The sequence below is a fragment of the Trypanosoma cruzi genome, genomic scaffold (assembly GCF_000209065.1).
Source record: "Trypanosoma cruzi strain CL Brener 1047053516623 genomic scaffold, whole genome shotgun sequence".
NCBI classification, from domain to species: Eukaryota; Euglenozoa; class Kinetoplastea; order Trypanosomatida; family Trypanosomatidae; genus Trypanosoma; species Trypanosoma cruzi.
In genome coordinates this window covers 152,757-164,785 of record NW_001849472.1, presented here as the reverse complement: position 1 = coordinate 164,785, position 12,029 = coordinate 152,757, and the positions used below count along the sequence as shown (strand labels likewise).

The 12,029-nt window shown below is 47.5% G+C and overlaps 2 protein-coding genes across 2 annotated transcripts, besides 20 other annotated features; both read right to left on the bottom strand.

Annotated features, from left to right (window-relative positions):
* Positions 1 to 2,250: a sequence feature (heterozygous, Esmeraldo-like haplotype).
* On the bottom strand, positions 1 to 7,553 carry Tc00.1047053506559.559 (antigenic protein, putative; the record flags this gene model as incomplete). The annotated part of the gene is made up of 1 exon (XM_816733.1): positions 1 to 7,553. A coding segment is annotated over one exon (7,553 nt), but the record flags the coding sequence as incomplete, so codon positions are not given.
* Positions 2,251 to 2,961: a sequence feature (haploid, Esmeraldo-like haplotype).
* Positions 2,962 to 4,495: a sequence feature (areas merged during assembly that could not be assigned to a particular haplotype. This can correspond to areas where the two haplotypes were merged or to regions with more than two copies in the genome that were merged during assembly.).
* Positions 4,496 to 4,911: a sequence feature (areas merged during assembly that could not be assigned to a particular haplotype. This can correspond to areas where the two haplotypes were merged or to regions with more than two copies in the genome that were merged during assembly.).
* Positions 4,912 to 5,734: a sequence feature (areas merged during assembly that could not be assigned to a particular haplotype. This can correspond to areas where the two haplotypes were merged or to regions with more than two copies in the genome that were merged during assembly.).
* Positions 5,735 to 6,331: a sequence feature (areas merged during assembly that could not be assigned to a particular haplotype. This can correspond to areas where the two haplotypes were merged or to regions with more than two copies in the genome that were merged during assembly.).
* Positions 6,332 to 6,432: a sequence feature (areas merged during assembly that could not be assigned to a particular haplotype. This can correspond to areas where the two haplotypes were merged or to regions with more than two copies in the genome that were merged during assembly.).
* Positions 6,433 to 7,419: a sequence feature (areas merged during assembly that could not be assigned to a particular haplotype. This can correspond to areas where the two haplotypes were merged or to regions with more than two copies in the genome that were merged during assembly.).
* Positions 7,420 to 8,592: a sequence feature (areas merged during assembly that could not be assigned to a particular haplotype. This can correspond to areas where the two haplotypes were merged or to regions with more than two copies in the genome that were merged during assembly.).
* Positions 8,016 to 8,076: a microsatellite.
* Positions 8,340 to 8,369: a microsatellite.
* Positions 8,387 to 8,417: a microsatellite.
* On the bottom strand, positions 8,469 to 11,273 carry Tc00.1047053506559.550 (hypothetical protein, conserved; the record flags this gene model as incomplete). The annotated part of the gene is made up of 1 exon (XM_816726.1): positions 8,469 to 11,273. One exon carries the CDS (start codon positions 11,271 to 11,273, stop codon positions 8,469 to 8,471), a length of 2,805 nt encoding a protein of 934 aa, XP_821819.1.
* Positions 8,593 to 11,272: a sequence feature (haploid, Esmeraldo-like haplotype).
* Positions 11,273 to 11,427: a sequence feature (areas merged during assembly that could not be assigned to a particular haplotype. This can correspond to areas where the two haplotypes were merged or to regions with more than two copies in the genome that were merged during assembly.).
* Positions 11,335 to 11,373: a sequence feature (T-rich).
* Positions 11,411 to 11,517: a microsatellite.
* Positions 11,428 to 12,029: part of a sequence feature (areas merged during assembly that could not be assigned to a particular haplotype. This can correspond to areas where the two haplotypes were merged or to regions with more than two copies in the genome that were merged during assembly.) that runs on past the window's edge.
* Positions 11,682 to 11,703: a sequence feature (GC_rich).
* Positions 11,878 to 11,913: a microsatellite.
* Positions 12,022 to 12,029: part of a sequence feature (A-rich) that runs on past the window's edge.

The window sequence follows — 12,029 nt, the reverse complement described above, 5'->3', positions numbered from 1 at the left end:
TGCAGTCGCAGCTTGTCCTTCTGCCGGCGAAGCGCATCAAGCTGCCGTTGCAATTCTGCTGCCTCTGGCTTGCCGGAGGCCTCACCCAACGCCGCCGTCATGGCTTCGGATTCATCCTCCGCCATCAGTTGGTGTGCGGCCTCCTCTTCCGACTCCAGCCCCTCCTTTGTCAGGGGTGGCTCATCGAGCGGTGCGCGGGGCGAATCATTCGCACGCTGCAGCTGCTCGGTTTCTTGTGGCTCGGGCAACACAAATGGTTGTCGCTGGTACTCCGTTTTCACCGCATTTATGATGCCGCGTGCCTTCTGCTTTACGGCATCCTCGTGTTTCCTCGCCACAGCAATCGCATTTTCGGCTGCACGCAGTTTCTGCATCAGCGCCTCTTCCCTTGCCCTAGTGGCTTCACAAGCCTCCCTCAGGCGCTTCTCAGAGCGGCGCAAATCCTCAACCTGCCTCTGCGACTGCCTGGTTTGGCGGCGGGCATCCTCCAACGCCTCCTCCGCACGACGCGCCTCACACAGTTGCGACTGCAACTCCTCATTGTGTCGCTGCAGGGCATCCAGCTTCTCCTGTCCACGGCGCGCATCATTTAGCCTAGACTGCAGATCCTCGTTGTGTCGACGCAGGATGTCCAGCTTCTCCTGTCCACGGCGCGCCTCCCTAAGCTGCAGTCGCAGCTTGTCCTTCTGCCGGCGAAGCGCATCAAGCTGCCGTTGCAATTCTGCTGCCTCTGGCTTGCCGGAGGCCTCACCCAACGCCGCCGTCATGGCTTCGGATTCATCCTCCGCCATCAGTTGGTGTGCGGCCTCCTCTTCCGACTCCAGCCCCTCCTTTGTCAGGGGTGGCTCATCGAGCGGTGCGCGGGGCGAATCATTCGCACGCTGCAGCTGCTCGGTTTCTTGTGGCTCGGGCAACACAAATGGTTGTCGCTGGTACTCCGTTTTCACCGCATTTATGATGCCGCGTGCCTTCTGCTTTACGGCATCCTCGTGTTTCCTCGCCACAGCAATCGCATTTTCGGCTGCACGCAGTTTCTGCATCAGCGCCTCTTCCCTTGCCCTAGTGGCTTCACAAGCCTCCCTCAGGCGCTTCTCAGAGCGGCGCAAATCCTCAACCTGCCTCTGCGACTGCCTGGTTTGGCGGCGGGCATCCTCCAACGCCTCCTCCGCACGACGCGCCTCACACAGTTGCGACTGCAACTCCTCATTGTGTCGCTGCAGGGCATCCAGCTTCTCCTGTCCACGGCGCGCCTCCCTAAGCTGCAGTCGCAGCTTGTCCTTCTGCCGGCGAAGCGCATCAAGCTGCCGTTGCAATTCTGCTGCCTCTGGCTTGCCGGAGGCCTCACCCAACGCCGCCGTCATGGCTTCGGATTCATCCTCCGCCATCAGTTGGTGTGCGGCCTCCTCTTCCGACTCCAGCTTCTCCGGCCCACGGCACGTCTCCCTCAGCTGCGACCGCAACTCCTCATTTTGACGCTGCAGGATGTCCAGCTTCTCCTGTCCACGTCGGGCCTCCCTCAGCTGCAGTCGCAGCTTCTCCTTCTGCCGGCGAAGCGCATCAAGCTGCCGTTGCAATTCTGCTGCCTCTGGCTTGCCGGAGGCCTCACCCAACGCCGCCGTCATGGCTTCGGATTCATCCTCCGCCATCAGTTGGTGTGCGGCCTCCTCTTCCGACTCCAGCCCCTCCTTTGTCAGGGGTGGCTCATCGAGCGGTGCGCGGGGCGAATCATTCGCACGCTGCAGCTGCTCGGTTTCTTGTGGCTCGGGCAACACAAATGGTTGTCGCTGGTACTCCGTTTTCACCGCATTTATGATGCCGCGTGCCTTCTGCTTTACGGCATCCTCGTGTTTCCTCGCCACAGCAATCGCATTTTCGGCTGCACGCAGTTTCTGCATCAGCGCCTCTTCCCTTGCCCTAGTGGCTTCACAAGCCTCCCTCAGGCGCTTCTCAGAGCGGCGCAAATCCTCAACCTGCCTCTGCGACTGCCTGGTTTGGCGGCGGGCATCCTCCAACGCCTCCTCCGCACGACGCGCCTCACACAGTTGCGACTGCAACTCCTCATTGTGTCGCTGCAGGGCATCCAGCTTCTCCTGTCCACGGCGCGCATCATTTAGCCTAGACTGCAGATCCTCGTTGTGTCGACGCAGGATGTCCAGCTTCTCCTGTCCACGGCGCGCCTCCCTAAGCTGCAGTCGCAGCTTCTCCTTCTGCCGGCGAAGCGCATCAAGCTGCCGTTGCAATTCTGCTGCCTCTGGCTTGCCGGAGGCCTCACCCAACGCCGCCGTCATGGCTTCGGATTCATCCTCCGCCACCAATTGGTGTGCAGCTTCCTCCTCCTCTTCCGACTCCAGCTTCTCCGGCCCACGGCACGTCTCCCTCAGCTGCGACCGCAACTCCTCATTTTGACGCTGCAGGGCATCCAGCTTCTCCTCTCCACGACGCGACTCCTTCAGCTGCGACTGCAACTCCTCATTTTGACGCTGCAGGGCGTCCAGCTTCTCCTCTCCACGACGCGACTCCTTCAGCTGCGACTGCAACTCCTCATTTTGACGCTGCAGGGCATCCAGCTTCTCCTCTCCACGACGCGACTCCTTCAGCTGCGACTGCAACTCCTCATTTTGACGCTGCAGGGCGTCCAGCTTCTCCTCTCCACGACGCGACTCCTTCAGCTGCGACCGCAACTCCTCATTTTGACGCTGCAGGGCGTCCAGCTTCTCCTCTCCATGACGCGACTCCTTCAGCTGCGACTGCAACTCCTCATTTTGACGCTGCAGGGCATCCAGCTTCTCCTCTCCACGACGCGACTCCTTCAGCTGCGACTGCAACTGCTCATTTTGACGCTGCAGGGCGTCCAGCTTCTCCTCTCCACGGCGCGACTCCTTCAGCTGCGACTGCAACTGCTCATTTTGACGCTGCAGGGCGTCCAGCTTCTCCTCTCCACGACGCGACTCCTTCAGCTGCGACCGCAACTCCTCATTTTGACGCTGCAGGGCGTCCAGCTTCTCCTCTCCACGACGCGACTCCTTCAGCTGCGACTGCAACTCCTCATTTTGACGCTGCAGGGCATCCAGCTTCTCCTCTCCACGACGCGACTCCTTCAGCTGCGACTGCAACTGCTCATTTTGACGCTGCAGGGCGTCCAGCTTCTCCTCTCCACGGCGCGACTCCTTCAGCTGCGACTGCAACTGCTCATTTTGACGCTGCAGGGCGTCCAGCTTCTCCTCTCCACGGCGCGACTCCTTCAGCTGCGACTGCAATTCCTCATTTTGACGCTGCAGGGCATCCAGCTTCTCCTCTCCACGGCGCGACTCCTTCAGCTGCGACTGCAACTGCTCATTTTGACGCTGCAGGGCATCCAGCTTCTCCTCTCCACGACGCGACTCCTTCAGCTGCGACTGCAACTCCTCATTTTGACGCTGCAGGGCGTCCAGCTTCTCCTCTCCACGACGCGACTCCTTCAGCTGCGACTGCAACTCCTCATTTTGACGCTGCAGGGCGTCCAGCTTCTCCTCTCCACGACGCGACTCCTTCAGCTGCGACTGCAACTCCTCATTTTGACGCTGCAGGGCATCCAGCTTCTCCTCTCCACGACGCGACTCCTTCAGCTGCGACTGCAACTCCTCATTTTGACGCTGCAGGGCGTCCAGCTTCTCCTCTCCACGGCGCGACTCCTTCAGCTGCGACTGCAACTGCTCATTTTGACGCTGCAGGGCGTCCAGCTTCTCCTCTCCACGGCGCGACTCCTTCAGCTGCGACTGCAACTCCTCATTTTGACGCTGCAGGGCGTCCAGCTTCTCCTCTCCACGGCGCGACTCCTTCAGCTGCGACTGCAACTCCTCATTTTGACGCTGCAGGGCGTCCAGCTTCTCCTCTCCACGGCGCGACTCCTTCAGCTGCGACTGCAACTCCTCATTTTGACGCTGCAGGGCATCCAGCTTCTCCTCTCCACGACGCGACTCCTTCAGCTGCGACTGCAACTGCTCATTTTGACGCTGCAGGGCATCCAGCTTCTCCTCTCCACGGCGCGACTCCTTCAGCTGCGACTGCAACTGCTCATTTTGACGCTGCAGGGCGTCCAGCTTCTCCTCTCCACGGCGCGACTCCTTCAGCTGCGACTGCAACTCCTCATTTTGACGCTGCAGGGCATCCAGCTTCTCCTCTCCACGACGCGACTCCCTCAGCTGCGACTGCAACTGCTCATTTTGACGCTGCAGGGCGTCCAGCTTCTCCTCTCCACGGCGCGACTCCTTCAGCTGCGACTGCAACTGCTCATTTTGACGCTGCAGGGCGTCCAGCTTCTCCTCTCCACGACGCGACTCCTTCAGCTGCGACTGCAACTCCTCATTTTGACGCTGCAGGGCGTCCAGCTTCTCCTCTCCACGACGCGACTCCTTCAGCTGCGACTGCAACTCCTCATTTTGACGCTGCAGGGCATCCAGCTTCTCCTCTCCACGACACGACTCCTTCAGCTGCGACTGCAACTGCTCATTTTGACGCTGCAGGGCATCCAGCTTCTCCTCTCCACGGCGCGACTCCTTCAGCTGCGACTGCAACTCCTCATTTTGACGCTGCAGTCCAGCCATTGTCTTCATTGTGTGCTTTCTTTCATCAGAATTTTGTTTTGTATTTTCGTGGAAATCTTTGTTTTGGGCTGGAACCTTTTTTATTGGTATTGTGTTTTGCTTTGTTTCCTCAGTTATCTGACGAGTTATGCTATGTTTTTCTGTTTTCTTTATTACCTTTTGCAACTTGTTTTGAGGTATAGCTTTTTCTTTCTGGTTCTCACTTTTGCTTGTTGTAGGTATTATTTTGCTTTTTACATGTTGCTGCTCGTTTTCTGTTTTTTGTATGTGTTTGTTTTTTTGTTGAAATTGCTGTAGTTCTTCTTCTTCCTGCTGTTTAACAAACATTTCCTGTAGACTTTGCTGCTTGTTATCACTCTTTTTTACATTGTCTTCTTCTCTTCCCTTTTTAAAAGCTGAAGTATCTTCTACCTTTTTGTTTTGCTTTAGTTGAGGTTCGGCAGTACAGCTAATATTTTTTGTCCTGGATGTCGATTTTTCTTGTTTGGTACCGGAGCTTGTGAAAACATAATTTTTCGTAGTTTTATAATTGATATATGGCGTATTTGGCTTTTCAAGATCATACTGTTCCCCTGCTTTTTCTTGATTTTTGGTTCCGGTGAGCTGTTTTGCAGCACTCGTTTCTTTTTCGACGGGGTTCAACTTGCCTATTTGAGTTCTGAGGAAGTCCTCACTAGGTGAGTCATTCTTGGCGCGCGCCTCGAGAGGTTCTTTTTTAGTTGTTTGCTTGTACATCTCGGTCTTGTAATCCGTTTCAGCATTTTCCAGGACATTTAGCTGATTCTGCAGGTTTTCCACCGTGCGCTGTAAATCTGCAATTCTGTTTTCTGCAAAGGTTCTTTCGCTAGTGGCTTCATCCAGACTCGCTTGAAGCAGAACAATCTGACGCTGCCTCTCCGTAATCTCACGCTCCCACTCATTGTTCTTATCTGTAATTGTTGCCACAACCGATTGCATTTTTTCCATAGAACGGCGAGAGTCTTTTAACAAGGCCTGTAGATCCTCATTTCTTCTTATGAGATCCTCCATTTTCCTGTCATACGAAGAAGCAACAAGCCTATCCTGACAGAGTGGCGTTTGAAGTGAAACGGTCTTTTGGCATTCGGTATCGGGTGGCGCCATTATGTTCTGCCATGTGCAAAGAGATCTTGTCAGGGGAAATTGGTACAATGATATGAGTTCATCAATACCCTCTGAACGACGGTCTGCGCTGTGTGTCACGTTAAACTCGGCTCGAAGCCTTCCGTGCGAGCATGTGACTCCAGAGACACATTCTGCATGGGCTCCACAACAGGCAATCACATCGCAAGTGAGTGCTCGCAGAAGCTCCTGGGGGTAGTTCCTCAAAATATCTTCCCAGACGTCACCGTCAAGGGAAATTTGATGAATCGTTGACACATTGGATGTGCCATGCTCAAGCCATTTAGCGGAAAGCGTGGCAATTATTGAATAAAGGTGAGCCACCTCACGCCGGGCCCTAACAAGCTCTCCCTCGTGTGCGTCACTGAGAGTCCTCAAAGCGTCATTTTCCTTTTTAAGCTCAGCGTTTATGTTACGCAACACCTCCAATTCTTGTTGCGTGCCCGAGTGCATTTTCCTTTGTAGGTAATTTTCAGATTGTAATCTGAGCGCATCGTTTATCTTCCTCATTTTTATGAGTTCCTGCTCCAGATGGTTCTTGTCGATGTTAACTTCTGTAATTTGGCCTCTAATGCAATCAATTGAGCTCTGCATCTCTGTAAAAGTGCGCATCAAATCTTCTGCCTCGCTTAGCTGTTGTTCAACCTGCAGCTCTCGGGTTTGCGTTCCACATTGCTCATTATAGTTATCCCAATCATGAAATGGCTGAAGACGCCGCGACCTGTCCATGATTGCGACATTCATTTCTTGTTGCAATTTGCTGTTTTCAGAGTCTATTTTCTCTACCTCCTTTTCATCATCAAATTTGATTTCGCTTTGCCCCTTCTCAGGGTTATCACGCAAAATATGAGTCTCTTCGTATGAGTCCAATGCAGGGCGCAACTCTTCCAAAAGGTAATTATTCGGAAAGCTCCCAGGAGATGATGCAATGTATTCCAGTAGTTCTGGACGGTGCACCGCGGCCATCTTCGTAATGTCGTAGTTTGTGGGAATGGCACCAATTATGGAAGAACGAAGAATTATTTTTTCTTCATTCTGTGAATTTGGAATTGGCTGACCTGGGTCGCCCTCAAGGACACGAATGCGACTCTGTAACGCTTTGATCTCAAAGAAAAGCCGCTCCAGCTGCTCGCGACTGTACTCATCTGTCAAAGGTGAAGGCGATTCACACTCCTCAAAAAAACTTAGTTGCGCTAAAACCCACAGATGAAGCGGGCCCGCAGCTTGTGAAGACTTATAAGCCGTTTCACTAGTAAGTCTTCTGCTCATACATCTTTGAAGAATCTCCGACCGACGCGCCATTGAAAGCCGTGAAGAGTCAAACTCTGAAACAAGCGAAATAAATCCTGGCCGTCTAATTATCGCCTGTATGCAAGGCCATCCGTAACACTCATTCCGAATTCCAATAATCTCAATGACATCTTCTATTATGTATTTCACAGTAGGCGGGGGCACAACATAAGACTGAATCTCTCGAATACAAGCACCCTCAATTCCCTTAACCTTAAGACGAGCGTAATCGATCCGACGCTGAAGAGCAGCGTAATGATCCCTCGCAACTCTTGCTCTTACTTGCTGAAGCATTCCACAAAGTTCAGCTAACTTCTTTCTGTTCATTTCAATAAGCTCTTTTTCATTTACCCTGGGGTCAGCATGTGAAACTGATACACGGGCAATATAGTCTGAGAGAAATGTCACAATTCCCGTTTCGTAGCACCATGAATTCCCCGTTAAAACATCAAAGGCTACTGAACTGCCCACATAAATGACATCCGAAGGGATTTTAGGAGAAAGTTCATCCCCGAGTCGTGGAGCTGGTTCGACGAGCATTTTCCGTTCTCTCCACTCCTTTTTTTTTTCTTTTATGAGTCCCGTAACCAGTAATCCCGTATAACTTTCTTCTTTCAACTTTCAGAAGATTTTACAGCAAAATTTCTTACGAAAAAAAAAAACTATTTTAAGACTCCAATCTTCCTTACTCCGATGTATACGTTTCGATCCAATAATATTCCCCTGCTAAAACAAGAGTGGTAACACTATATATGGAAAAGGAAAGCCTTCCTTTCTTCAGTTACGGCCACACTGGGCTAGTACAATTATGGAGGACAGCACAAGTAAAAAAAAAAAAAATGGGAAGGAAGAATGAAAGCCGCATGTCGGCAGATTTTCATAGCGTAGCAAAAATTATATGCATGCACAAGAGCAAAAAAAACCAAAAAAAAAAACAAAAAAACTTTGTAATATATATAACCACACTGTAGTGTGGGCTACACAAACCTTTATTCCCAAACATTCTTTTTTTTTTAATTTTTTTTTTTTTTTTTTTTTTTTTTTTTATTTTTTTTTATTTTTTCAAGAAAGAGTATCGTAATACAATAATTCATCCACTACATAAATAAAACAATGCAATATATCTATATATATATACATATAACTGACCAGGAAAAAAAAAAAAAAAAAAGCCAAATACAATTCTTCTTCAATAAGTTTCAAAAGAAAACTTTGATACCCTCTCTTTCCCCTTTGCCACAAATCGCAAATATAAAGAATCTTTAAAATAAACAAATAAATAATATATCAGTCCTCCCAATTGTCCATTTCCTTCATTTAATTTCAATTTTTATTATTATTAGTATTATTATTATTTTCTTTCTACTAGCCCCAAGAGAAAAAAAAAAAAAAAAAAAAAAAAAAGACATATAAACAGATAAAATATAAGACCTACATATAAAAATCCACTTCTTACTAAACGTTGTTTGCAGCCATTAAAACATCCGCACAATGCAAGTTTTCTGGAGAACTTATCTCCATTCTTTTCAAAAGTTCACTAAACCTGAGTTTTTCATCTTCAATCTCTGCTTCCGTAGGAACCGTCATTTTACCAAAATCATCACTCTGCATGATAACCTCTATCTGTGCTGATCTTCTTGCATCCTTTGTCCCGGGATTTTGGGCCACTATTGCAAGACGTTCTCGAGGAACACCTCGATATAAAGAAGCCATTGCAAAGCAAGCGTCACCAACATGATATTCACGTGAGCTGTTCTTCGCCTTGTAATAGACATGAAGCGTTATCACATCCTCATCGGGCTGAGCAAGATAAAAAACAAATGTCTCATTAAATCTTATAACCGATGCCAGCTCTTTGACAGAAGTCTTGTACTTCTCCTTGACAGATTTCACCTTTATAATAACATATCCAGGTTCAGTAATAGGTTTGCTATTCCGCATCACATCGGATAGTTCAACAATTGTAACGGCAAGATGTGCCCCATCCGCTACAACAGTTCTTCTTTTTTCTTCAGATAATTGGGTGGATGGTTGAGAATAAGAAAAATGTTCTATGGAGTGGCGTCTTGCACTTCCTCGAGGTGTTCGAGAGGCACGTCCACTCGATGGTCGTCCGCGACTTGGTGAGTTTTTCTCTTGAAAATTCACAAGTTGCTTCCACAATCCGTCATTTGCATTTCGCATTTTTGTCAACTGATCATTTAATTCTTGCAACTGCTTATCCCTTGATTTCGAAACTCCCCTTAGGTCAGCTTCCTTTTCTGCAACAGCTTCTTCAAGTCTCCTCATTCTGTTTTCCATTTCACCTTCCTTTTTGCCTTCGTTTTTACTTCTTGAATGATATTCATCATTTTTCAAGCAATTTTCCAGTTCCTTCAAACGAGCCTCAAGATCATTTATTTTATCATCCTTTAGCCTGTTATCATATTGCAAAGCACCAACCTGATCCGTCAGACGATCTTTTTCGACTTGGTATCGATAAATATCTTTTTGACGCTCTTCTTCTCGATCAGCCAGATGTTGAAGGTACCTGCGTAATTCATCATCTTTTCCTCGTTGTTCACCACTTCCCATTGCACAGGCAAGTTCAGCGTTTTCACGACATAACTTTTTAATTTCTTTTTTGTATTCTTCTTCATTCGCCCATGCAGCCTCAAGAGCACGCATAACATCGTCAATACAATCTATTTTATCCTTTGAAAATCTATCGACCGCAACTGAATCCATTCCAATTTTCTTTCTCAAGTTGTTTTCATTTTCTCTGAACATCAAATCTTGCAACTCCTGTAAACGATCAGCAGCAGGTAATTTTCCTGAATTCCATGGGGATGGACGTGATCGAAAAACGTCACTTTGCCGCAAAGGATCTCCAACTTGTGCCATCTGCCCATTTTGAGAAGATTCTTGAAGAGCAATTTGTTGCTCATGGGAACCCTTCAAATCTGCAGTCCTTATTTCATGGCGCGGTAAAAAAGCACGTAACCGTTCACTTTCACGCAAAATATTCTCACTTTCAACATCTGAAAATTTATCGCGTTTTGTTTCATTTTCAATACTAGAAACACCGGAAAGAATATTGTTCTTTTGAGCAGATGCAAGAAGCACTTCTAACTCCTTAATACGCACTTCACGTTCACTCGTCCTATCTTCAATCCGGGAACATTTGTCCTGAAGGTTATCGATTTCCTCTCGAAGTTTCTCATTTTCCTTTAAAAGATGTGTATTCTTTTGACTCAGGGTCCGATTAATCTCTTCAAGTGCTTTAATTCGATTCGTATTCATTTGTAATTCCGATTCCAGTTCACTGATACGCACATCTGCATCATCTGTCGGGGTTTCCCCGATAGGGAAGCTGAAAGGAGCACGACTTGCTCTCCGCTCTCCCCGAAAAGCCGTGACTTCTTGTTTAAAAGAGGCCAACTGGTCCTGAAATGCACGATAAACTTCCTTACCTCCCTGTTCATTATTATTCTTCAGCAATTCAATTTCACTTCGTAGCGCGGCTTCAAGTTGCCACCATCCCCTTTCTTTTTTTCGAAAACGTTCCTCTGCAAGACGCATTTTTTCCTCAAGTTCTGCAATATCCTCCTTAAGTAGGGTCTGTTGAAGTTGTTGCTCATTTCCCCGCTCTTTATTATCTCGGCTTTCCCGCTGCTGTGTTGCTCCATCAAACCTTTGAATGGACGCTAGTAACTCTTCGTAATCCTGAACATATCGTGCTCTTTCGGTCTCCCAAACTTCTTTTGCAATTGTCCACTGATGTCTTTCTTCGCGAAGCCGTTCCTCCATGTCATTGTTTTTCTTTTTTAAGAGAAGTATTTGAGCATCTGCTTTTTCTTGTTGTTCCGCAAAGATTTTGCATTTCTGGTCAAGCTGATATTCTCGCTGAATAGCCTTATTGTTCACGGCACGAAGCTCTTCAATTTCCGATCTCAATCGGCTATTTTCCTCAATTAATTTTACGGCCTCTCCATGAACCGCTGAAGCATTCATTTTGTCCCCCAATTTCAACTTCATTAATAGGGCATTATTCTCTTCCTCGAGCACTCTTGCATTTCGGTTCGCAAGAGAAAGGTTGTTTTCGACATCGCTAAGCTCCTTAAGCTGAGCCTTCAGATCCCGAATACGCACTTCTTGTTCGTATTCATTAAGTTCCCTTGTTGCGAGTTGCTCTTTTAGCTGCGCACACACCTCATTAAGTTCCTCTAATTTTTGCTTGTATTCAATATTTTTCCGCTGCATCCATTCTGTAGACAACATTTTCGCTTTTTTTTTTTTTTTTTTCCGAATTCAAAGTGCTTCCAAACCTGGTTACTGCGTGAAAAAAAAAAAAAAAAGAATAAGAAATAGAAAAAATAAAGCTAAATCAGTTGAGCCATAAAAATAGTGCAGAAAAAAATAATAATAATAATAATAATAATAATAATAATAATAATAATAATAATAATAATAATAATAATAATAATAATAATAATAATAATAATAGTAATAATAATAATAATAACAGAGAATTCACATAAGTGATCAATAAGAAAACGGAACAAAACACCAACCCCCAAAATCAGGTTCAATAGCCCCATACTTGTTTCACCCAAAGCGTTTCTTTTTCTTTTTTCCTGGAGAAGAGAAAATAAAAGTCAAACACCAAATCAATCCATTTCGTGTCCTCGCCCCCGGCCGCCGCGCCGCGAAAAAAAGAAACAAAAAGCGCCTATGTTTACATATGCGGCTCGCGCGGCGCCGGCATCCGAGGCAGGCCGGAGGGGCGGAGGGCGCGCGTGATTGTGCCACCGCGCCTTTCATGTATGTATTTATTCTCGCTATTATTGTCATTGTTATTATCCATATCTGTTGGCGTGTTGAGTTCTTTTTTCTTTTTACTTTTTTTTTTTTTTTTTTTGAGCTTTGCCTTTGCCTTTGCGTTATTTTAATTTCTTTTTTGATTTCTTTTTAATGAAAATTGGTACCAGGTGTTTGCGTTTTTTGTTTGGCACGCACAATGAAGGAGTTTTCCTT